General features: G+C 60.3%; 2 protein-coding genes across 4 annotated transcripts; one reads left to right on the top strand and one right to left on the bottom strand.

Annotated features, from left to right (window-relative positions):
- Window positions 1–28: 28 nt before the first annotated feature.
- Window positions 29–11,452, top strand: LIN37 (lin-37 DREAM MuvB core complex component). 3 transcript variants are annotated; one of them, XM_044991295.1, is made up of 10 exons: window positions 29–118; window positions 3,086–3,140; window positions 6,979–7,054; window positions 7,442–7,492; window positions 7,870–7,899; window positions 8,528–8,613; window positions 8,857–9,023; window positions 10,299–10,445; window positions 10,872–10,945; window positions 11,060–11,452. In XM_044991295.1, exons 2-10 carry the CDS (start codon window positions 3,107–3,109, stop codon window positions 11,139–11,141), a joined length of 747 nt encoding a protein of 248 aa, XP_044847230.1. In that variant the 5' UTR covers window positions 29–118; window positions 3,086–3,106; the 3' UTR covers window positions 11,142–11,452. The 3 variants fall into 3 exon arrangements, with proteins under 3 accessions (XP_044847230.1, XP_044847228.1, XP_044847229.1); XM_044991293.1 differs by lacking the exon at window positions 29–118 and adding an exon at window positions 1,153–1,329; XM_044991294.1 differs by lacking the exon at window positions 29–118 and adding an exon at window positions 1,992–2,144.
- A 1,117-nt stretch (window positions 11,453–12,569) lies between these two features.
- On the bottom strand, window positions 12,570–15,254 carry HSPB6 (heat shock protein family B (small) member 6). Its single transcript, XM_044991296.1, has 3 exons — window positions 14,972–15,254; window positions 13,100–13,222; window positions 12,570–13,019 (listed from the first exon to the last, which is right to left on the bottom strand). The coding sequence occupies exons 1-3, from the start codon at window positions 15,179–15,181 to the stop codon at window positions 12,822–12,824; spliced, it is 531 nt and encodes a 176-aa protein (XP_044847231.1). The 5' UTR covers window positions 15,182–15,254; the 3' UTR covers window positions 12,570–12,821.
- Between the last annotated feature and the right edge of the window lie 6,696 nt (window positions 15,255–21,950).

Here is a 21,950-nt window from a genome sequence, read left to right as displayed (position 1 = left end):
GACTATACTTCCCATGAGGCACAGCGTCACTTGACTACGCTCCCATGGTGCCCCGCGCCTCTTTTAACGAGCTCAATATGATCGCTGGCGTTGGGGAAATGTTTTGACTACAACTACCGTGAGTCATTTCGCCACCGACTACAACTCCCATGGGGCAGCGCAGCGCGCCACCAGCCACTCCATAAAAATGGCCGTCGGGCTTATCTGTACAGGAGTACGTGGGGCACTTTAGAGACTAACAAATTTATTTGAGCAAAAGCTTTCGAGGGCTAGAACCCACTTCATTGGCTGCATGGACAGGAACATACAGCAAGATACATATACACACACCGAGAACATGAAAAGGTGGAAGTAGCCACACCAACTGTAAGAGGCCAGTCAAGTGAAACGAGCTATTATCAGCAGGAGGAAAAAAAAACTTTTAAAGTGATAATCAAGATAGCCCATTTCAGACAGTTGACAAAAGGTGTGGGGATACTTACCATGGGGGAAATAGCTTCCATTTGTGTAATGTACATTGGCCAAACCAGATAGTCTCTATGCAAAAGAACAAATGGACACAAATCTGACATCAGGAATCATAACATTCAAAAACCAGTAGGAGAACACTTCAACCTCTCTGGTCACTCAGTAACAGACTTAAAGGTGTCAATTTTGCAACAGAAAAGCTTCAAAAACAGACTCCAACGAGAAACTGCTGAACTTGAATTAATATGCAAACTAGATAACATTAATTTAGGCTTGAATAGAGATTGGGAGTGGCTGGGTCATTACACAAATTGAATCTATTTCCCCATGGTAAGTATCAACTGTCTGAAATGGGCCATCTTGATTATCACTACAAAAGTTTTTTTCTCCTGCTGCTAATAGCTCATCTTAATTAATTAGCCTCTTAGCGTTGGTATGGCAACTTCCAACTTTTCATGTTCTCTGTATGTGTATATATCTCTTCTTACTATATGTTCCATTCTGTGCTGATGATGAAGTGGGCTGTAGCCCACAAAAACTTATGCTCAAGTAAATTTGTTAGTCAGGTGCCACAGGTACTCCTGGTCTTTTTACATAGCGCCCTTTAACTACAGCTCCCGTGGTGCTCCGCGTCCAATTCGACCTGTTCTAGCTCTACTATTCCCAGAAGGCAAAGCGCCGGTCCGCAGACACGACGCGGACTACAGCACCCAGCGTGCCTTGCCAGAGAGACCGGGCTGCAATTGGGGCTTGGGCGCTGATTGGCGGCGAAACTCACCAATGGGAGGGTCGCAGATGGCTGGGCCCCGGGTCGCGCTCGGGCGGTTCCGAGTAGCTGCTGCTGGTGTCGGCTGGAGGGAGGTGAGGGGGGGTGTCTGAACTCTGGGGGGTGGGAGAGGAGGACGGAGCTATGTGGGGGGGGAAGGGGAAGGTGGGGTTGGAGCTGTGGGGGATGTAGGGGGTGCGGAGGTGTATGGAATGGGGGAGTGTTGTCGGTGGGGGGGATGTGTGGGGTATCTTGGAGGGGTGGGGGAAGCGTAAGGGGTGTATGGGAAACGTGGGGTGCTATGTGGGGGAGAGTTCGGAGGTGGGGAATGTGGGGTGGGTGGGCTGGAGATCAGGGTGTAGCTATGTGGGGGGAGAGTTTGGGGGTGGGGGATGTAGAGGGTGGGTAGGTAAGATATGTGTGGGGTAGCTCGGAGGGGTGCATGGAGGAAGTGTAGGGAGTGTATGGGGAATGTGGGGTGGGTAGGCTGGAGTAGAGTTATGTGGGGAGAGAGTTGGGGATGTGGGAATGGAAGGAATGTAGAGGATGGGGGGGTAGGTTGAGAGGTGTATGGTGGGGGGGGTGAAGATACCTGTGGGGGAGAGTATGGGGGGTGTGGTGGTGATACTGGGGCTGGCCCTGGTCCCTAGGAGAGGTGGGGTATGTGCAGTGGGGGTTGTATGGTACTGGGCTCTTGCCTGGTCTGCACTGGTGTGTATGGGGTTGTGTGCGCGTGGTGGGCTGGGCCTGGTCTGCATTGGGTGGGGGTGCAGGCCCATGGCAGTAGGTTGGCTGCACATGGGCCGTGGAACGGCAGGGCCTCTAGCTGCCTCTCACTGCCCCCAGAGCACCCATGGAACTGTGCTTGAAGTTCAGAATCCAACTGTTTCCCAGCACGGCCCTGCCCCAGGTACCATCTTGTCCCTGAGAGGCCCAGAAACTGGCCAATACCACCTGAGCATTACTGCCTCGAGCCGGCATTCGGCTTTGTCAAAGCAGAGTGGTCTGGAAATTGAGCAGGTGCTGTCCCCCGCTGCAAGCTTGGCTGGTTCTGGTTTTGCCGCTACATTTGGTAGCCGAATGGCTCGCGGTTTGCAATCCACCATCCCCAAGGAAATGGGCCCAGAACAGAAAAAGGTACTGTGGCCAAGCCCTGAAATCCTGGATTGTCCCCTTTCTAGAGGATATCAGTTTGGCTGGCTTCAGACGTGAAGATGGTGCAGGTTTTGTGCAGTGTCCTGAGGTGGAAAAGTGTCTGTGAAGTGCTGCTCCATTTCTCCATCTGCCCTTGTGGGGCTTTTGGGCTAGCACGTTTCCTCTTAGGTCAGCGTCCCCTTCAGTCTGTCAGCTGGAGCTGAGTGCAGCTGGAGAACTTGGTTTGTCATGCTATGCACTTGGCCCATTTCAGCCCATCATATCAGTAAACTAAGCTACAAAGAGCAGGGAAATGACCCTGGTTTCTCTCTGTGGCTTTGCCCTACTGCCAGAAAAACAGGCCAAGCAAAAGCTCTGTACCTTGTTGCATTGGGCAGTCGGTTCCTTTGTTGCTGCTGCTTTGTGTTCCTGTAGCACTGAGTGCTCCAGTTCTCGTCAAAAGCTGGTTGGTGACTTATTCTGGACTCCTAAGGACCAATAGAGCTTGTTGTTGAAAAATGTGGCAACTTGATTCAGCATGGAAAGGTCAGGACTCCCGGGTTCTATTTCCCTCCGCCCCATCCCCCTTCTGAGCCAGGATAGAACCCAGGAGTTCTGACTCCCAATGCCCCCCAGCTGTAACCCACCAGACCCCATCCTGCTCTCCATGCCTGTGTCCCCATAGCACGTTCTCTGACCCCTGGTCTCTCTCTGCAGGGTTCCCGGCCCCAGGTCACCATGCTGCCTACAAAGGTGGAAATCGAGAAGCAGGGTAGGTTCTGTGGATCTGCCTGAAGAGCCCTGGTGGTACCAGATGGCAGGGTGGGCACCCCCAGCCACCTAGTCTGGGATTCTAGCTGCCCCCCAGCCAGGCACTGAAAGACATTCCCACCGCACGGATGCTCTGTGCCCAGCGGCTGATGCATTCTAAGGAGGCCACAGAACCCACACCCCCGGGGGAGGGTGGTCATGGGGGAAGTTGGGGGTTACATGCCTGTCTCTTCATGGGCTCTCCCTGCCCTGGGCATGTTTTGATCCTCAAAATACTTTGGCGAGTGGAGGGTCCCAGTCGCTTGCCATCCAGGATCTTTGGGGTGCAGACCCAGGCATCCACACCCATTCAAAGGGACAAGTTTTGTGACAGTCCAGTCAGGGTTCAGGGTGCACTCCAGCCCAGTGAGGGGTTGTCTCCACTTGCCCTGTAGCCTGGGGTGCCTTCCAGTGCTTTGGCTATGAGCATCCCAGCAGCAATCTATTAGCATGCAGATCACACCTTGAGTGTGTGCTAGACAGCTCTGGACCAGCAGCCTGTCTGCAGCCCCACCAGCAAGCTGACCCCAATGTGTTCCAAGTCCGAAATTTCCCCCAGACTATACTCTGCCATGTCCAGCCCTCTCCTAGAATCATAGAATCTCAGGGTTGGAAGGGACCTCAGGAGGTATCTAGTCCAACCCCCTGCTCAAAGCAGGACCAAACCCAACTAAATCATCCCAGCCAGGGCTTTGTCAAGCCTGACCTTAAAAACCTCTAAGGAAGGAGAAATAATGTGGTTCCTTTGCTCCTCGAAAGACACCCACCCATCACAGCTTATTAACCTCACTGGGGTGAATGCACCTGCCATTTAAACACAGCGCTGAGTTGGCTTGTATTAAGAATAAGACCCATTTATGAACAATAGGACACGATAAGTGATGCCAAGTAAAAACAGTCAAGTTAGAAAGGGGTACAGGCAAAACACAAGTGAAAACATATGTCTGAAACAATCGATCAAGGTGGTCAAGCTGGTCTGTCTGCCCACTTGCTCTTCCCAGCCTCAATCAGGACCTTAACAAAAGCACAACACACTGGCTTCCTTGGTCCTTTTAGGTGCAAGAACTTTACCTAAGTAGATTTCTCACCTGTATTCAGTTCCAGAGACTTCAACCCCCCTATGGTGGAAGGACACGTTTTTCTTAGCTTGCAAGAGCTCTGATCTCTTGTGTCTAGTGCCAGGTGCCGGAGGTGGCTTCTCTACTTGCCTTATACCTTCAGAGAACTTGTTGTAAGCAGCAGGTTGACCTCAAACTGTTTGTTTCCCATGGTCTTCCCATCCCCAGTATGGTTTCTGTGTAAATGGGCCTGTCTGTTGGTTGTGATCACACCTTGCTTAATCTCCTGGGAGGCAGGGAGCTGCCTGGCTGGAGTGAGCTGTTTCTCCCTGTGTGTGGACACAGGCTGTAAAACATCACCTCACTAAGTGTCAGTATTTCCCCCATAGCATTAATACAGACGTCTCCCCAGGATATTCATCACCAAGTGTGAGGTCTTTCAGAAAATACCTCACTTGATACCCTCTGATAATACGTAATATCGTATGCAACCCGTTGAGTCAGTTGCTTATCATTGAGGTTCAGTGCCCGAGGGGGGGGCTCCATCTTTATAGCACAATCAACCTTTGCATTGTTTGCTGTGGACAGTAGAACCCCGACCCAGCTTCTCTGGGCATGTGGGTTCAGTGACATTGTAGTTGCAATCACAGATGTGTGTAGAAAGCCCGACAACATTGTGTGGTCGAAGGCATGTCGAGGGCTGTAATAAGGGACAGAAAATCTTGGCTGAGAAGCCTGTTCTGGCTAGTCCAGACTTGAGCTGTGCACAGACACCTCACGTGTTGGATTAGGGGCTGCACTAATGCAATCAGGGGACAGTAATAACCCCCCCACACACACCTGCTTTCTGAAGCAAGAATCTGAAACCCACTGAACAGAATGATGCTGTCATAGAAAGAGAATGCTGGGCCAGAGCGTGGGCAGTGCAACAGAAATTCTGGGGCCTAACCGATCACTCTGCATTAGCATGATGGCTCCAGTCCCAAACCGCTCTGATGGAGCATGACGCTCCAAGAATATGAGATGGAAATTGTACATAGAAAGAGAACAGAGACCCTGGTCTAGGAAACAGGGCCTTTGGGTCGGCCAGCGGGTAACCCTCCTGCAGTGTTGTAAGGGGGGAGGTGACCTGAAATATGGCTGGATTCACGCCCTTTGTACAAAATATGCCTTGAGAAGTGCCAGTGGAAAGCTCATGACTCACTGGGTATTAATATCATCGTGTAGTGTGGCTACAGGCAACTGGTGCAAAGTTATGGATGTAAACGGAAATAATTGGCAAGTGGTTGCCAGCCGAGCAGGAGCTACCCCACTGTAGCCAGAAGGGTGAGTTTTCCACTCCTGCAGTGCTCTGAAAGACAGTGAGAATGTCGTGTAAACAGGCCCACCACACTCACAAAGAGGGGAGGTGAAAGCCAATCACGTGTCTCGTGCATTCGGTTACACGGGCAGAGGCAGGACTAAATGATTTCCATCTTAGCAGACAACTCCAGTGGGGTGGTAGGGGACAGACCTCACGGTGCCACCTCACAGCTGAAATAGGCTTTTGTCATTGACATTTTCGAGGGGCCAGGTGATCTGGCTGTCCCCTAAGACGACAAAAGATCTAGCCCCCTTTGACTTTGGGGAATCGATCCGGCCCTTGGGGTTCGGTCAGCCAGTTTGGCAGAGACATGGGGAGGTTTTTACCTTCCACCACGTCTGCCTTGTTAAGTTTCAGTCACTAGACCATGTTTTCTCTCCTTTTCTCTTGTAACTGTTCCTGCCACTTGAACTCATTGCAAAGCTCTCTTTGGAATTACATGAACGTTATTTATGTTGAATCTCGACCCATCCCGGGCTGTGTTTGAACTCAGCTGTTGGGGAACTTCAGTTCAAGTAACAAACAGTGGGCTGTTGACTCTGTAAAGAAGCAGCAGACCCAAACCTCCCTCTGAGGTCTGGACATGTCAGAACACGCCGTTTGGGGAGATTCCGGGCTGGCTAGGGCATGGACTCACCTAACCCATTGATAACCAAGGCTGGGTATCACAGGCCGGCTCCTGGAGCAAAAGTATTGGATGAGGGCTGCCCAATGCCTGGCCATAGAGCGCATGCTTGGTCCTGACCGGGGGCGTCCCAGGCAGACAGCTACAGTAGCAAGGTGTTGAGAGACATGTTGGGGTAAGCGAAGACACAACTCTTCCCCCGGCTGGATTGCACCCCACAACGTGACAGATTCTGTTTTGCCTCCCCGTGTTCAGGTTTCTTCAATTCCTATCCCACAGCAGTCTTTGGACTTCCTGTGTTCTGTCCTGGCTTGGGGAGGGGAGTGGGGTTTAGTGGTTATGGCAAGGGGGGGATTGGGGAGGGGAGTGGGGTTTAGTGGTTATGGCAAGGGGGGGATTGGGGAGGGGAGTGGGGTTTAGTGGTTATGGCAAGGGGGGGATTGGGGAGGGGAGGGAAGTTTAGTGGTTATGGCAAGGGGGGGCTTGGATTCAGGACTTTTGGATTCTAGTCTAACCCTGCAAGAGACAAGGTGCTAACCCCTTTGCTCTGGCCAGTTGTAGCTTGTGTGTTTAGCTCTTCCCCAGCTGCCCCGCCCCAGAGATGGCTGCATTCCAGCACCGGGCAAGCCATCCCTGTGCATGGAGCCCTTTGGGATGTGCAGAGCCTGGAGGGGCTGGCCATGTGGGAAGGCGCAGGCTCCTCTCCCACCATTGCGCTCAGGGCTCCATGTGTCTGTTACACTTCCCACCGCAGATCAGGAGACGACCAACGCCCGGAGCCGTCTTGATGCTGTGCTGCAGTGTCTGCTGGAGAAGAGCGATGTGGACCGGTGGGTGGAGACGCATGCAGATTGGTTGGGGGGTGAGAGTGTAGGCTGGGAGTTGGGCTTAGAACAGAGCTGGGGGCATTTGGGGCCTTTCACCTCTAGGGGGCACCAGTTCTAATCCACCCCCAGGGCAGGAGTCTAGTGGGCTGCCTTGGGGCAGCAGAGAAAGGGACACGGGGCCTTTCCCTGTTAGGGGGCACCCCTGGGTGGGGGACTGGCTGACTCAGGGGCATGGGGAATAGCAATGGGGCCTTTCCCTTTTTGGGAGTGCTGGGTCCCTCCAGCCCCACGGCAGTGGGTCAGCTGGCTCGGGGCCTGGGCCCCCAGGGTCGCATGCCATAGGGGACGGGATTGGGCTGGCTCTGATTTGGACTGACATGCTCCTTGCAGGGAACAGATGGACGAGGATGCCGGGAAGACCTCCAGCGACCCGCTCAGCAAGTAAGGGGCCTCCGGCCAGGAGCTATTGTGGGGCTTGGTGGGGGGAGCCTTTCTCTTGGGGCCCCTTGGAAAAGCAAGTCAGAGCTGGGAGGGCTCGTAACGTTCCAGCGCTGAGCTGTGGGGTTGGCTGGATTGTCCCCTTCACTCAGCAGTGCGTTACCCCAGCTGGGTTCAGCTCCCCACCCCCTCAGCTGGGCAGATTCTACCCCACTGACCTCCACCCTGCTCTTCAGACCCCGTTCCTCCTCTCGGGTCAGGGGTGTGGGCAGGATTGGAGCAGGGGGCACCATGTCTAGCAGCTGGGGCCTGCTGCCCCTGAGAAGGGTGGGGGGCCTTACACCTTGGGCCTCACCTCCCGTCTCCTCTTGTCTTTGCAGGGACTCCTCCCCCTCCGCAGCTGGGAAGAGGTGTGTACATCCAGCAGCATGGTGCCTCGCTGTGCGCCATAGGGCTGCCAGGCCCAGACACCACCCCGACGGGAGATGGACGAGCAGTGGGGGCCTGGGGTCTAGTGGGTTAGAACAGGGGGGCTGGGAACCAGGATGCCTGGGTTCTCTCTCAGCTGTGGGCAGGGAGTGGGGTCTGGTAGATTGGGAGGAGGCAATCAGGACTCCTGGGTTCTTTCCCTCTTGAGCCATTTGACCTGATGCAAGTCCCTTTGCAATCAGCACCTCAGTTTTGAAGTGGAGGTGACACCCCCAGCTCTTGGAAGGGCATTATGAGGCTGAAGTTGTTTGTTGTTAAAGGGCTTAGAGATTCTGAGGCAATAGTCATTGTGTGGCTGTTCCCCAGCTGCCCCACCCCAGAGCTGGCTGCATTTCAGTGCTGGGCGAGCCCTTTACGGGGTGCGGGGAGGGGGGGGTGGCAGGATGGTGCTGGGATGGGGATATCTGTGTAGGGAAGAGCTGGCAAGCTCCATATGTCTGGGCCCCCATTTGGCCCTATGGCGGGGAGTCCCTTGGGCCTCTGTCCCTGGAGGTGTCGGGGCTTGGCTGCCCACCATTGCTCTGTGTCTCCCCCTGCCCCCCATGGCAGGCCCTCCGCACGGTTCTCCCATCACCGGCGCAAGAAGAGGAAGGAGACAGATGATGGATTGACTGAGAGTGGCCAGCAGAGACAGAGTAAGTGGGGGTGGGGCATGGGGCCTTCCCCTCTAGGAGGTGCTGGCTCCTATCTGGCTCCAGGGCAGGGGACTGGCTGGTTTGGGGGATGCGGGGGACTGGAACACGGCTGGGTTGCGGGGGGGGCACGGAATGGAGCATGGGGCCATTCTCTTCCCCCCCCCCGGGTGCCGGCTCAGATCCTGGGCGGTGGGCTGGCTAGTGGGGGTTCCCATCTGACGGTTTTGCCGCCCTGACCCCCAGACACCTACATCATCAAGCTGTTTGACCGGAGTGTGGACCTGGCACAGTTTGCGGAGAGCACCCCGCTGTACCCCATCTGCCGGGCCTGGATGAGGAACAGTCCTGCTGTGCGCGAGAGGGAGCGCTCGCCCAGCCCCCCACTGCCCACCCTGCCCGAGGATGAGGAGGTGGGGTGTATATGGGGGGAGGGGCTGTGTGGGGTACCATCCCCCTCATGGGGTAGGGGCTGAGTGGGGTGTCCCTTCCCCCTGCTCTGTGTTCCCAGTGGGCTGAGGGGCAGGAATGGGGGAAGGGCTGTGTGGGGTCCCCCCACCCCCTGCCGTGACCTGCTCTGTGTTCCCAGGGGGCTGAGGGGCAGGAATGGGGGAGGGGCTGTGCGGGGTCCCCCCACCCCTTGCCGTGACCTGCTCTGGGTTCCTATGGGGATGAGGGGCAGGGATGGGGGAAGGGCTGTGTGGGGTCCCCCCCACCCCTTGCCGTGACCTGCTCTGGGTTCCTATGGGGATGAGGGGCAGGGATGGGGGAAGGGCTGTGTGGGGTCCCCCCCACCCCTTGCCGTGACCTGCTCTGCGTTCCCATGGGGATGAGGGGCAGGGATGGGGGAAGGGCTGTGTGGGGTCCCCCCCCGCCCCCTGCCGTGACCTGCTCTGCTTTCCCAGGGGGCTGAGGGGCAGGAATGGGGGAGGGGCTGTGTGGGGTCCCCCCCGCCCCCCTTGCCGTGACCTGCTCTGCGTTCCCAGGGGGCTGAGGGGCAGGGATGGGGGAAGGGCTGTGCAGGGGGTCCCCCCCACCCCTTGCCGTGACCTGCTCTGCTTTCCCAGGGGGCTGAGGGGCAGGAATGGGGGAGGGGCTGTGCGGGGTCCCCCCCCCCTTGCCGTGACCTGCTCTGCATTCCCAGGGGGCTGAGGGGCAGGAATGGGGGAGGGGCTGTGCGGGGTCCCCCCCCCCTTGCCGTGACCTGCTCTGCGTTCCCAGGGGGCTGAGGGGCAGGAATGGGGGAGGGGCTGTGCGGGGTCCCCCCCCGCCCCCTGCCGTGACCTGCTCTGCGTTCCCAGGGGGCTGAGGGGCAGGAATGGGGGAGGGGCTGTGCGGGGTCCCCCCCCCTTGCCGTGACCTGCTCTGCATTCCCAGGGGGCTGAGGGGCAGGAATGGGGGAGGGGCTGTGCGGGGTCCCCCCCCCCTTGCCGTGACCTGCTCTGCGTTCCCAGGGGGCTGAGGGGCAGGAATGGGGGAGGGGCTGTGCGGGGTCCCCCCCCCCTTGCCGTGACCTGCTCTGCATTCCCAGGGGGCTGAGGGGCAGGAATGGGGGAGGGGCTGTGCGGGGTGTCCCCCCCCCCCCTTGCCGTGACCTGCTCTGCATTCCCAGGGGGCTGAGGGGCAGGAATGGGGGAGGGGCTGTGCGGGGTCCCCCCCCCTTGCCGTGACCTGCTCTGCGTTCCCAGGGGGCTGAGGGGCTGAACGGGAAGAGCCAGGATGTGTACAAGCTGCCCCCGCCGTGTGCTGGCCTGGAGAATGCAGGCGGGGAGTCTGTGAGCGCCAGGATACCCTCCCCACTGCCGCCCGAGGATGGGGAGTCGCCCCCTGACACGGTGAGGGAGGGGCCCCAGGCGGCTGTGTCCACCCCCTGCCCAGGGCCTCGTGCCAGCTGAGCTTTGGCCTCTTCCCTCCCCCACCTGCAGGGGGTGCTGCAGCCCCCCTCAGTCTGCCCCCCATCCACTGCTCTGCTCTCACAGCCTGGACTAATGCCCCGCCACTCTCCATGGGGTCCCCGATACTGGGTCCCAGCCTTGCAGGCTGCCTGCCCCCTATCTCCCACCTGGTTCTCTCTACCCCCGCCTTCCTGCACTTCCGACCCACTTCTCCTGGGGCCCACCCCCCAACTACCCATCTCCCCCCACATACTATGCTCCAACCATGACACTGCCCCTCCCCCCGGGGGGGTCCACCTCCTGCAGGCTACTGCTCTCCCAGGTTCCCCCCTGACCTGACGTGTTCTTTCTCCCCCTCCCTTGTAGACCCCTGATGCACGGCCCTCGATGTCTTCACTCATCTATAAGAACATGGAGCGCTGGAAGAAGATCCGCCAGCGGTGGGTGTGCCAGAGGGGCGGAGGGAGGGTGTTCTTCCCCTGGGGGCGCTTCAGCCTTGGGGGGGGGGGGTCTTGATCCTCCTGCCCCATCTCTTCTCTCTGCTGCCCCCACAGGTGGAAGGAGGCATCGCACCGGAACCAGCTGCGCTACACTGAGAGCATGAAGATCCTCAAGGAGATGTACGAGCGGCAGTGATGGGCCCCGCACCCTGCCCAGGCCCCCCTCTGGGAGTGGAGCCGCTTGGGTGCCCCACCTCCAGGGGGGGCCACTCCTAGTAGAAAGCAGCCTCGTACGCTGGGCTTGGTGCTGGGGAGAGTGGTCTAGCTCGGGGCTGCCCCTCATGCCCCGCTTCTGTCCCCTGGCTGGGCTCTGTAAGGGGTGGGGCTGCCCCCAGTGGAGGCAGTGGCTAGTGCATGTAAAGGGACCTAGTCTCCCATCCCACCATTCTCTTCCCTCTCCCCTCCCCCCCACTGTTCTAACATAGCCAATAAACAGAGTCCCTGGCACCTGGCTCACCTGTGTCATGGGGGGGTGACACCCCGGAGCAGCCCAGGCAGAAGCCCCCTTTGGGGGGAATTCACAGCTGAAGGCAATGCAGCAGGGGCAGGGAGATAGGTGTGGCTGAGAAGTGGGGTCCTGCCTCACCCCTGTGGGTAAAGGGGCTCAGGTGGGGCCAGACCCCTGTAAACCACACCTGAGCTGTTCCACAAAGGGTTAATCAGCCTTGAGTGCCCCCTTCCCCTCAAGAACAGAGGGGTGTGTCTCAGTGATGTCATGCTGGTACAAAGGGGCAGAGCAGGGCATTTGCACTGACCACACCCTGGTGGCTGGGCTAGCCAGTGTCTGGCAGCTTGTCCAGGGTGGGACAGCGCCCCAGGGCCTCTAGTGAGGGGGTGCAGTGTGTGTGGGACCTGGGGGGAGCATGAGGTGAGAGAGCAGGGTTGGGGGGGTTACTGTAACCCATGCCCTGTGAGTATGGTTACATGTGTACCCCCAGCAGCTCCCCCACCCCACATACGCAGCCATAGGTACACAACCATATGGCCCAGGGCCACCCCGGTTATCTCTTTCAGCCCCAGGCAACAGGTGCGCCCTAACACAGTGCCAGAAAACAGGCGCACCACACAGCCCCAAACACCTGTTACACTCTGACATACAACTCCAAACTGCTGCCTGCCATGCGCAGCCCTGGGCAACAGGCGCCCGTGCCTGCCATGCGCAGCCCTGGGCAACAGGCGCCCGTACCTGCCATGCAGTGCCCTGGGCAACAGGCGCCCGTACCTGCCATGCAGTGCCCTGGGCAACAGGCGCTTGTACCTGCCATGCACTGCCCTGGGCAACAGGCGCGTTCTGCTGTATAATCTTAAACCGGTGCACCCTGACATCCTCTTTGCTACGCACTACCTGCCCCCACTGCCAAACAACCCCAGCCAGGTTCATCCTGACCACCACGCCTGTCCTGTCCCCCAACAGGTTCAGACCAACCACTGCACACAATTCCTACCATGCATCCCTGTGACTTACTTCCACAACTCCCCACCCTCCTCCCAGGCAGCACCCCTGGGTGAAATTCCACCCCACCCCCAGCAGTGCCCCCCAGAAACAACCACAGGGAGGCACCGGTCCAGCAGGTGAGTGGAGTTTATTGGCCGAGCTCCCGGCTTCATACAGCACCAGCCATAGATAAGAAAACACCCTGCAAAGCAGCTGGGGGCGGGGGGGCAGGAGCAAATCCCAGCTCTCTGCTCCCCTGGGCCTGGAAAGGGGACCCCCTGAAATTCTGCTGTCCCAAGGGGCTCGGGGAGGGTGATGCCCATAGGGGGTGGCTGTGTCCTTGGGGGGGGGGGGGCGGGTAGAGGCGGATTCTTGCCCCCCCTATTTCCCAGTGACAGCAGGGCTCTGCTGGTGGGTGATGGGGACGGTGCGCTCCTGGGCCTTGCCCTCTGGTTTGGTGGGCGCAGTGATGGAGAGGATGCCGTCGGGCGAGAGGGACGAAGTGATGGTGGCGGGGTCCACACCCCGGGGCAGCCCATAGCGCCGGTGGAACTCGCGGGAGATGTAGCCGTGCTCGTCCTGGGGACAAGAGAGAAGGCATTAGTGCGGGGCGGGGGGGGAGGAGGGCGGGGGGGCACCCTGGGCTGGGGAGGCCATACCGGACGCTCCTCATGTTTGGCGTGCACCTCCACGTAGTCACCCACCACCTTCACGCTCAGCTCCTCGGGTGAGAAATGCTTCACGTCCAGCAGCACCGAGAACCGGTCCTTGTCCAGCGTCATCTGCAGGGGCAGAGCAGTGGGTGAGGGCACTGCCGGGGGAAGCTCACTGGGGCTGGGCACTGTCAGAGGGAAGGTTGCAGGGCTGGGGGCCAGGCACTGCCAGGGAGAAGCTTGCAGCACCGGGGGCTGGGGCTGGGCACTGCCAGAGGGAAGCTCACGGGGCCAGGGCTGGGCACTGACGGGGGGAAACGTGCAGTGCTGTGGGTTGGGACTGCACACTGCTGGAGGGAAGCTTGCAAGGCCTGGGCCGGGCACTGCCGGAGAAACGCTCACAGCACCTAGGGCTGGATACTGGGGGAGCTTGGGGGGGCTGTGGCTGAGCACTGTTGGGGAAGCTCACAGACCTGAGGTTGCGGGAGATGTTCCCAGGGCTGGGCACTGCTGGAGGGAAGCTTGCAGCACCTAGGGCTGGACACGGTAGGGGGGCGGAGCTCATGGGGGCTGGGCACTGTCGGGGAAGCTCGCAGCGCCTAGGACTGGGCACTGCATGGGGGGGAGCTCATGGGAGCTGGGCACTGCCAGGGGGAAGCTCGCAGTGCTGGAGTCCCAGCCCTCCCGCTGAGCCCTGCCCTTGCCGGCCCTGCAGATGCTGGTGCGGTGAGGGATGCAGAGCCTGGGGGAGGACGGAATACTGGGGTCCAGAACTGGGGGGGAGATAGCTGCTCCCCCCCACCCCTGTGGCCGGCAGCCCGACCAGCTGGCAGCAGGCGCTGCACGGCACAGGAATGTTACCATAATAGGGCAGCCTCTGCTTCTGCCCTGTCACCTCTCTCCTCGCTGGGGCTCCAAGGGTTGGGGGGGCACCTGCACCCCAATATGCCTGTGTATAGCAGCAGCACCCCCCCCCCAGTCTCCCTGCTCCCAGCACAGCCCTGGGGGAGCTTGTAGCCCCTGGCTGGGGCACTGGGGTGAGGCTCTGGTATTTGGGGTATGGACCTGGCAGAGCAGAATTTGGGGGTGCAAAGAGCATGCGGGCCATGCATGGATCTGGGGGTACAGTGAGCACAGGAAACACCTGGATTTGGGGGTGCAGAGCAGAGGCTAGCCCTGGATTTAGGGGGCGGGGGGCAGCAGGGAATGGGGATGCAGGGGGGGACAGAAGGGGTGTGGATAATAGGATGCAGCAAGGGGACATGGCCAGAATTGGGGGTGCAGGGTGGAGGCTATACATGGAGTTAGGGGTGCAGCAAGAGTAGGGGACATTAATGGGTGGCTCTGGGGGGCCAGCAGCGGGTGGGGCCTCGGTGCGGCTGTACAGGAAGGGTGGAGGCCACACACAGATCCAGGGGATGAAGCAAGGGGGAGCAAGGATGTGAGGAGCAGTGAGGGTGATGCAGAGATTTTTTGGGCAGTCAGAGGGTGCAGAGCTTGGGGGGGTATAGGGATTGGGGACAGTGAGGGTAATGCTAGGATTTGGGGGGCAGTGAAGGGGCAGGAGTTTGGGGGTGCAATGAGGGTGGGGCAAGGATTGGGGGAAGGGATTGGTGCAGCGAGGGAGTGGGGATTCAGCGGGCAGTAAGGGGGTGCAGGAATTTGGGGGCAGTGAGGGTGATGCAGGTTTTTGGGGTGCAGCAAGGGAGTGCAGGGCTGGAGGGGTGCAGGAATTTGGGGCAGTGGGGGTGCAGGAATTTGGGGTGCAGTGAGGGGTGCAGGCTTTAGGGTGCAGTGATTTGGGGCAGTGGGGGGGTGCAGGGAGTGGGGGCAGCAAGGGGAGCAGGGATAGGAGGCAATGAGGGGCACCTGACCCACCTCGGAGAGGCCAGTGTCGGGCAGAGTCACACCAGGGGGGCGACCATAAAGGGAGCCAGGGCCGAGGCCGGCAGCAGGGCAGAGGGTCGCCAGGTCGCTCTCCAGCAGCCCCTCGCCGAAGCGCTGGTCGAAGAGACGGTTGGTGAGGAAGGGGCTGAAGCCAGCGCCCATGGGCCGGCGCAGCCAGGGGTGGTGGATGGCGACGTCCATGGCAGCTGGGTCGGGGCGTCCGTCTGCAGCCGCCCTGCATCAGGGCCTTATATCCCATGGGCGTGGAAGGCGCTAGAAGCCTGGGCGAGGAGGGATGGCCGGGCACTGGGCCAAGAGGAGGGCTGGGCTGCCTGCCAGGCCTGCGGGGCCAGGCGGGACCGGCACAGAGAGACAGACCGACCTGCACTGATGCAGACAGACGGACAGGGTGGGCAACCCAGTCGCCTGTCACCAGAGACAGGCCAAGTCGGGGGCAGATCGCAGGCCTGGATCCCACAGAGGGGGGAAGGTCCTGGGGCCGGGGGGGGGGGCATCACTCCTGGCCAAGGGGCTGGGAAGCTGTGGGCACAGACAGACAGCTCTGCCCCTCCAGCTGTGGGATGGACAGACAGACACCCCCAGGGCTCTGCCTCTCCAGCTGGGACAGACAGACACCCCCAGGGCTCAGCCCCTCCAGCTGGGGGATGGACAGACAGACACCCCCAGGGCTCTGCCCCTCCAGCTGGGGGATGGACAGACAGACACCCCCAGGGCTCTGCCCCTCCAGCTGGGGGATGGACAGACAGACACCCCCAGGGCTCTGCCCCTCTAGCTGGGGGATGGACAGACACCCCCCCACATTCACACAAGTGTGTATGTCTCTCCCTGCTGGAGGCGCTGAGCCCTACTCTGTGCACCCTCACCCCCATGAGAGCCCCTCTGGGAGGCCGGCTCCAGACACAACACAGACTGTGCCCCTGACCCCCACCAGGACCTGACTCCCCTCCCCCTCCTCCCAGCCCTGTGAGCACCCACCCCACTCGTCTGTGGGCCACTGCCCAGGGAGGGCGCTGCATGTGGTGTGCTGGGGAGGGGCAGGGGTGGGATGGCCAGGCAATGGGATGGGGTGGGTATCCGGCACCTGCACCCTGCCCAAGTCCCAGGCACATGGGCACATTTGTTTCCCATCCTCCCCCAATCCCATTCGGGGAGCTGCGCCCCAGACACAGAGCCAGGCTGAGCTGGCTGGGCACAGGAGTGGCTTGGGCACAGAATAAAGGAGATTGCGCTACCAGGGTCCTGCCTGGCTAGATGCTGCTGCAGGGAAGCTCACAGCAGCAGTGTCCCTAGTTGGCTTGAATACATTGTGGGTGGTGCTTAGAGCATTGGGGGGAGGGGGGGACGCTGGGAGCCAGGACTCCTAGGTCCTTTCCCCAGCTCTGAGAGGGCTGGGGGTTAAAGCAAGGGGGTCTCTTTAAGGCTCTGTCCCAGGTACCACCCAGCAAGATTCTGTGCCCAAAGCCTGAGGCCAAATGTGCTCATGTTACTATATCAGGGATTAGCCCATGTGTCAGGCATCCGCCAAGGGACTGTGGCTAAAGTGCGTGCCGCACATGGGGGGTGGGGGACTGGCTGGCTCTGGGGGATGGGGCACGGGACCTTTCCCCTCTAGGGGGCGTCGGCTCTGGTCCCTGCCCAGCTGGTGGTCTCTGTGTAACAAGTGTTGTGGGTGTGAGCAGGGGCACACCGCCACGAATCCCACACACTGCCCGATGCCCTCGGCACGGTGCCTGCCAAAGATCCAAACCCAGCTACAGAGCCACAGCTGGACACGGGTGCCACCTGGCTCGCAGCCCCAGACACAGCTAGAGCACCCCACACACCGACCCAGCTGCAGCCTGAGCCCCACAAACACATGCATAGCTGCAAACACAGCCACAGCCACACACACAACCATGCCCACAGCCAGACACGCACAGCCGCAAACGAGACAGAACTGCCACAGCCCACAGATGCAGCCAGACCCCGCCACCCAGAAACGCACAGCCACAAATGCATGCACAGCCACAAACACACACAGCCGCAAACACGAGAGACAGAACAGCCACAGCCCATGCCCCACAACAGACGCAGACACATCCAGACACACACACAAACCAGCCACAGCCTGAGCCCTGAAACAGCTGCAAACCCAGACAGCCAGATACACGCACAGCCCAGCCACACGCAAGGAGTCACCGCAGAATTGAAAACACCAGCCGCAGCTACCCCCCAGCCCAGCCTCCGGATCCCCACAGGCCTGGGTGGTTTTGTCTCCCCCTGGGCCACTGCAGCCAGCCCCCCATAGCAGCACAATAACCACCAAAAAGCTCCATCCTGCTGCCTTGCCCCCTGGTTGTGGGCACAGGGGGTGTCAGTGGCCGACACACAAAGGCCCTTCAGTGATGGGCTGATCCTACAAGCAGGGAGAAAGTGCAGGCTGGGCACAGGAGACGAGAGCTGGGGAGAGAACCCCAGGGGTCCTGGCTCCCAGCCCCTGCTACTCTAACCCACCAGACCCCACTCCCTTCCCAGACCCAGAGAGAGAACCCAGGCATCCTGGCTCCCCATTTCTAGCATTACATTCTGGCAAGGAAAGGGTGTTTATCTCCCTAATGCAAAACAGCTGAACTAGCTCAGCTCAAATCTGGACCATAAAAATTGACCTGGGGGCTGGGAAGTTTCACTTACAAAATCAGTGTTGCAATGTCTGTCTCACGGGGTTTAACACCCTCAGAACAAGGGCCCGGTGCTCAGACGCAGACACCTGTAGGTGGGGCGGGAGGGGAACAGCTGTACATAATGCCACATGGGGATGGCTCCCAAGGCGATGCAGCCACCTCTGGGCCAGGACACCTGGGGACCAGCTACATAGCAATACTGCACAGGGACAGCTCAATGGGTGCTGAGATGGAGCCACCTCTGGGCTAGGGCAGTTGGGGAACAGCCGCACATAATACCGCACGGGGCCGGCTTACCCGGCGCTGGGACACCGCCCCCTGTAGGCAGAGCAGCTGGGACTCAGCCGGGCTGGCTGTGCAGGGCAGAGGAATCTGGCCCGAGGAGCGGTGAGACCCGCAGCAGGATGTTACATTGCTTTCCCACTTTGATGTGCCAGGGCTGGGCCGATTGTCTCACCTGTTCTGAACGCAGGAGCTGGTGGGGCCCTGTAATTAGTGCCGGCCTGACGCCTGGGACTTGTCTGAGCAGCTGGGCCTGGAGAGCAGGCTTGGTCCTGGTGCCTCCCGCACCAGAGACACCCCACCCGCCGCATCCCCCTGGGGCCAGGGCTTGGTCTCTAGACTAGCCCCCTCTGGGTGCTAGCCCCAGCTCTGGGGGGGAGTGGGGTCTAATGGCTGGGGGGAGGGCTGCAAGCCAGGACTCCTGGGTTCTATCCCTGGCTCAGGGGGCAGGGGCTAGTGGTTAGAGCAGGGGGATTGGGAGCCTGGGTGACTGGGATGCTGCTGAGTGACGCTGCGGGGGTCCTGTTGCCAGGCTGTACTTGAGCTCTCCAGTACAGGGAGTACCGTGGGCCTTAGCCTGGGCCTGTGCAGCCCTGTGACTGGGAGCTGGGCGAGGCCCCTGGAAGGGGCTTTGGGGACGTCAGCAGGTAAACTGGGGCCCGTGACTCAGCGCTGGCCACAGGCCATGTCAGCCTGGCTGCTGCCTGGCATAGTGGCTGCGGAATGTGCTCGCTGCAGACTGGGGCGACCCGCAGCAGACAGGGCGCAGCAGGGAGTGGCTTAGCTCATGGCCCACTCCCTGGAGTGGTGGGGGGGTCTTTCCTGGGCCGGGGGCGGTGAAGGGGGAGTATCCTGAGCCCCCCTGTGGCTGGCTGGTTCCAAGCAGGGGGCTGAGGCTGAGCCAAGGCTGGGCTTCCAGCTGGGCAGTGATATAATTAGCACCCAAAATAGATGAGTGGAAATTGACGACTGCCACTGGATCCATGCATGTGTGCAGGGGCGTGCGTGTGTGCATCAGCCAGAGGGTGTGTGGGCCTGCACGTGTGTGTGTGTGTGTGTGTGTGCGCACGCACCGCCGGGGGGGTGGGTGTGTTTGCGTGGAGATGTGTGCATATTGTTCGGTGTGCGTGTAATGGCTGTGTGTGTGGGGGGGAAGGTGCCATTGGGGAACGTGTGGGTGGGTTGTTGCCATGGACACGTGTGTGTATTGCCGGGGGGGGGGAAGGTGCCATTGGGGAACATGTGGGTGGGTTGTTGCCATGGACACGTGTGCATTGTGGGGGTAGAGGTCTGTCTGTGCACTGTTAAGGGGGAGGGGGGTGTGCTTGCGCATCTGACTTTTGAGGCACACACCTGGGCGTATGCTTGTGAGTGCATGTGTGTATCTGTGTGTCCTCTGGCTGCTAGGCTCTGACCCAGGACGTCAGTGCAGCCGGGTCCATGGGCTGAGGCTCAGCCAGGGCGCCCGGGTGCAGGGCTGGCAGGGTGGGGACGCTAAGCAAGGCTGGGCCTAGCTAGCAGAGGGAGGGGAAATTAGGAGGGTGACGAAGTGGGGATTTTCCCTTGTTATGTTGTGAGAGTCTTACTGTTCTGCATGAATGCTGTGTGTGCCTCAGTTTCCCTGTGTATTGCACCAATGTCTAGGTGGTGAGAATGAGGGTGTGTGACTTTTATGGGGGCTGCACCAGCTGCCTGCAGGAATGCTATGGCCGCCCCTTTGTAACCTGAGACCCAGGAGGGGGATCCGACCAGGTGATTCTTAGCCCGGAAACAAGACAGAGGCTGCAGGAGGAGCAACAGGCAGGGCAGGGGCCAGGCAGCTGGGAGTCAGTCTCGTCTGGGCTGGCTTGGGGCAAAGGGAGGACCAGAGCCCTAACTCTGGGCTCCCCTCCCCCCAAGATGGACTTGGCTGAAAGTCACTGATTTCTGTGCTAACAAGCTCTGTTCTACGCTGTGTTCCTGTCAACTGATAAACCTTCTGTTTCACCGGCTGGCTGAGGGTCTCCTCTGACTGCAGAGTTGGGGTGCAGGGCCCTGTGGCTTCCCCAGGAGCCCTGCCCAGGCAGACTCGCTGTGGGAAGCGCACGGTGGGCAGGGGATGCTGAATGCTCCGAGGTCAGGCCCAGGAAGGTCGAAGCTGTGTGAGCTTCTTGCCCTGGGGCCAGTGTAGCCCAGAGAGAGGCTTCCCCAGAGCCCTGACTGGCTTCGTGGGGAGTAGTTCCAGAGCATCGCCCGGTGACTCCATGACAGGCAGTTCTTCAGGTGCCAGGGCTCATGGAAAATGCTGCCCCCAGTAACTATCCCCCCTTTTGGTCCCCAGAGGCTGGGGGTCAGGGCCATGGCTCTGACCCAGGCCAGGTTCCTGGGGGCTGGTGGGGGGCTGGTACATGGAGGTGGGGGGGGGTGGACTTCAGGACCCTGTCCCCTGGGGCACTCACCAGCCACCTGACAGGCTGCCCTCTCCTGTGCTGTGGCCTAGTGGGGGCAGGAGGAGGCCTGGCCTGGGCGGGGGCTGCCCCTGGGCCTGGGGGGCCATCCAGGCCCTGGCTTGCTGGGCACAGAGGGGATAGGTTCCTCTGCCCGCATGGAGGCTGCCTCCCGCTGCATGGCAGGGACCGCAGCCCGTAGTGCAGGGAGCCTTGGGCAGCCTGGAGCAGGAGGGGAAGGGGCGGGTGGAGCAATATGGGGCAGGAAGTGGGTGCCAGCTCAGCCCACATCGAGGACCCTCTCCCCCTAATTGCGCTGGGCTGGTGGGGGGATGGTGAGGAGGAAGGATCCAGCAGAGGTGGGGACAGGGCAGGAGGCTGAGATGGAGGGATAGAAGAGGGCAGGGATTTGGGTACAGTCCTGAGCGTGGGAGGGGTCATACTGCTCTGACACAGTCCAAAATGAAGGTTGAGCTCCCCACTCCCAACAGCTGGTAGCCAGGGACACAAACAGATGAGAAAACTTCACTGGGTATGGTGTGGGAACGGGGGGGGGGCAGGATTCCTGGGTTCTGTCCTCAGGTCTGGGAGGGGAGTGGGGCCTAGTGGTTAGAGGGGGGCTGGGAGTCAGGCGGGAAGAAATCTCCATTCTGACTGGCTATAATGACAATCTCTTCCTGCCCCCGGCTCTAGGGGAAGCAGCAGCTGTGCCAGGAGAGTGGTGGTGAAGCCGGTGACTGGAGTGGCGCAGAGACCCTGCCCCAGGGATGGAGCAATGGCATCCGAAGTATGTCCTGAAACACGCATGGGGGAGGTCAGCAGGGGGCGCTGTGCTGCAGGGAGCGGGGCGGGGGCTCAGCAGGGGGCGCTGTGCTGCAGGGAGCGGGGTGGGGGCTCAGCAGGGGGCGCTGTGCTGCAGGGAGTGGGGGGGGGGCTCAGCAGGGGGCGCTGTGCTGCAGGGAGCGGGGCGGGGGCTCAGCAGGGGGCGCTGTGCTGCAGGGAGTGGGGGGGGGCTCAGTGCAGGTGCTGTGCTGCAGGGAGCAGGGTGGGGGCCCAGCAGGGGGCAATGGGCTGCAGGGGGCGGGGGCTCAGCAGGGGGCGCTGTGCTGCAGGGGGCGGTATGGGGAGTTGAGTGTGTCAGCAATGGCAGCAACTCCCTGGCGCCCCCTACAGCATTTCTAGGCCAGTACAGCCTTTGTCAGCCTGCTTTGTGGCCGGTCCAACAAGCCACGTGAGATGGACTCTCTGTGCCTGGGCTCAGCCTCTCGCTGTACCGGGTCCAGTGTGAACCCCATGTCCGGAATGTGGGGGAACAGCACAGAGCTGGACCCCTCCTGCTGGGCTCTGAGCTGCCCCTTGGCTGGCAGCGCTAACCCGTCTACCGCTGCTGGAAGCGCCGCGCCTGATGCACCTGGCAGCGCGCTGGCTGTTGGCACAGCGCCTGATCCTTCTGCTGACAAGCCCCGTCTATCCTCCCAGGGGCCCTACACCACACCCTTGTTTTTTCACATGGTCACATCCCCTGTCTGTCCCTCCCATGGGCAAGGTCATCCAGGGCTGATCCCACTCCCGGTTGCCCAA

The sequence above is a fragment of the Mauremys mutica genome, chromosome 17, assembly GCF_020497125.1.
Source record: "Mauremys mutica isolate MM-2020 ecotype Southern chromosome 17, ASM2049712v1, whole genome shotgun sequence".
Taxonomy (NCBI): Eukaryota; Metazoa; Chordata; order Testudines; family Geoemydidae; genus Mauremys; species Mauremys mutica.
The sequence above is the reverse complement of the archived record's forward strand: the minus strand, read 5'-3'. Positions and strand labels throughout refer to the sequence as shown.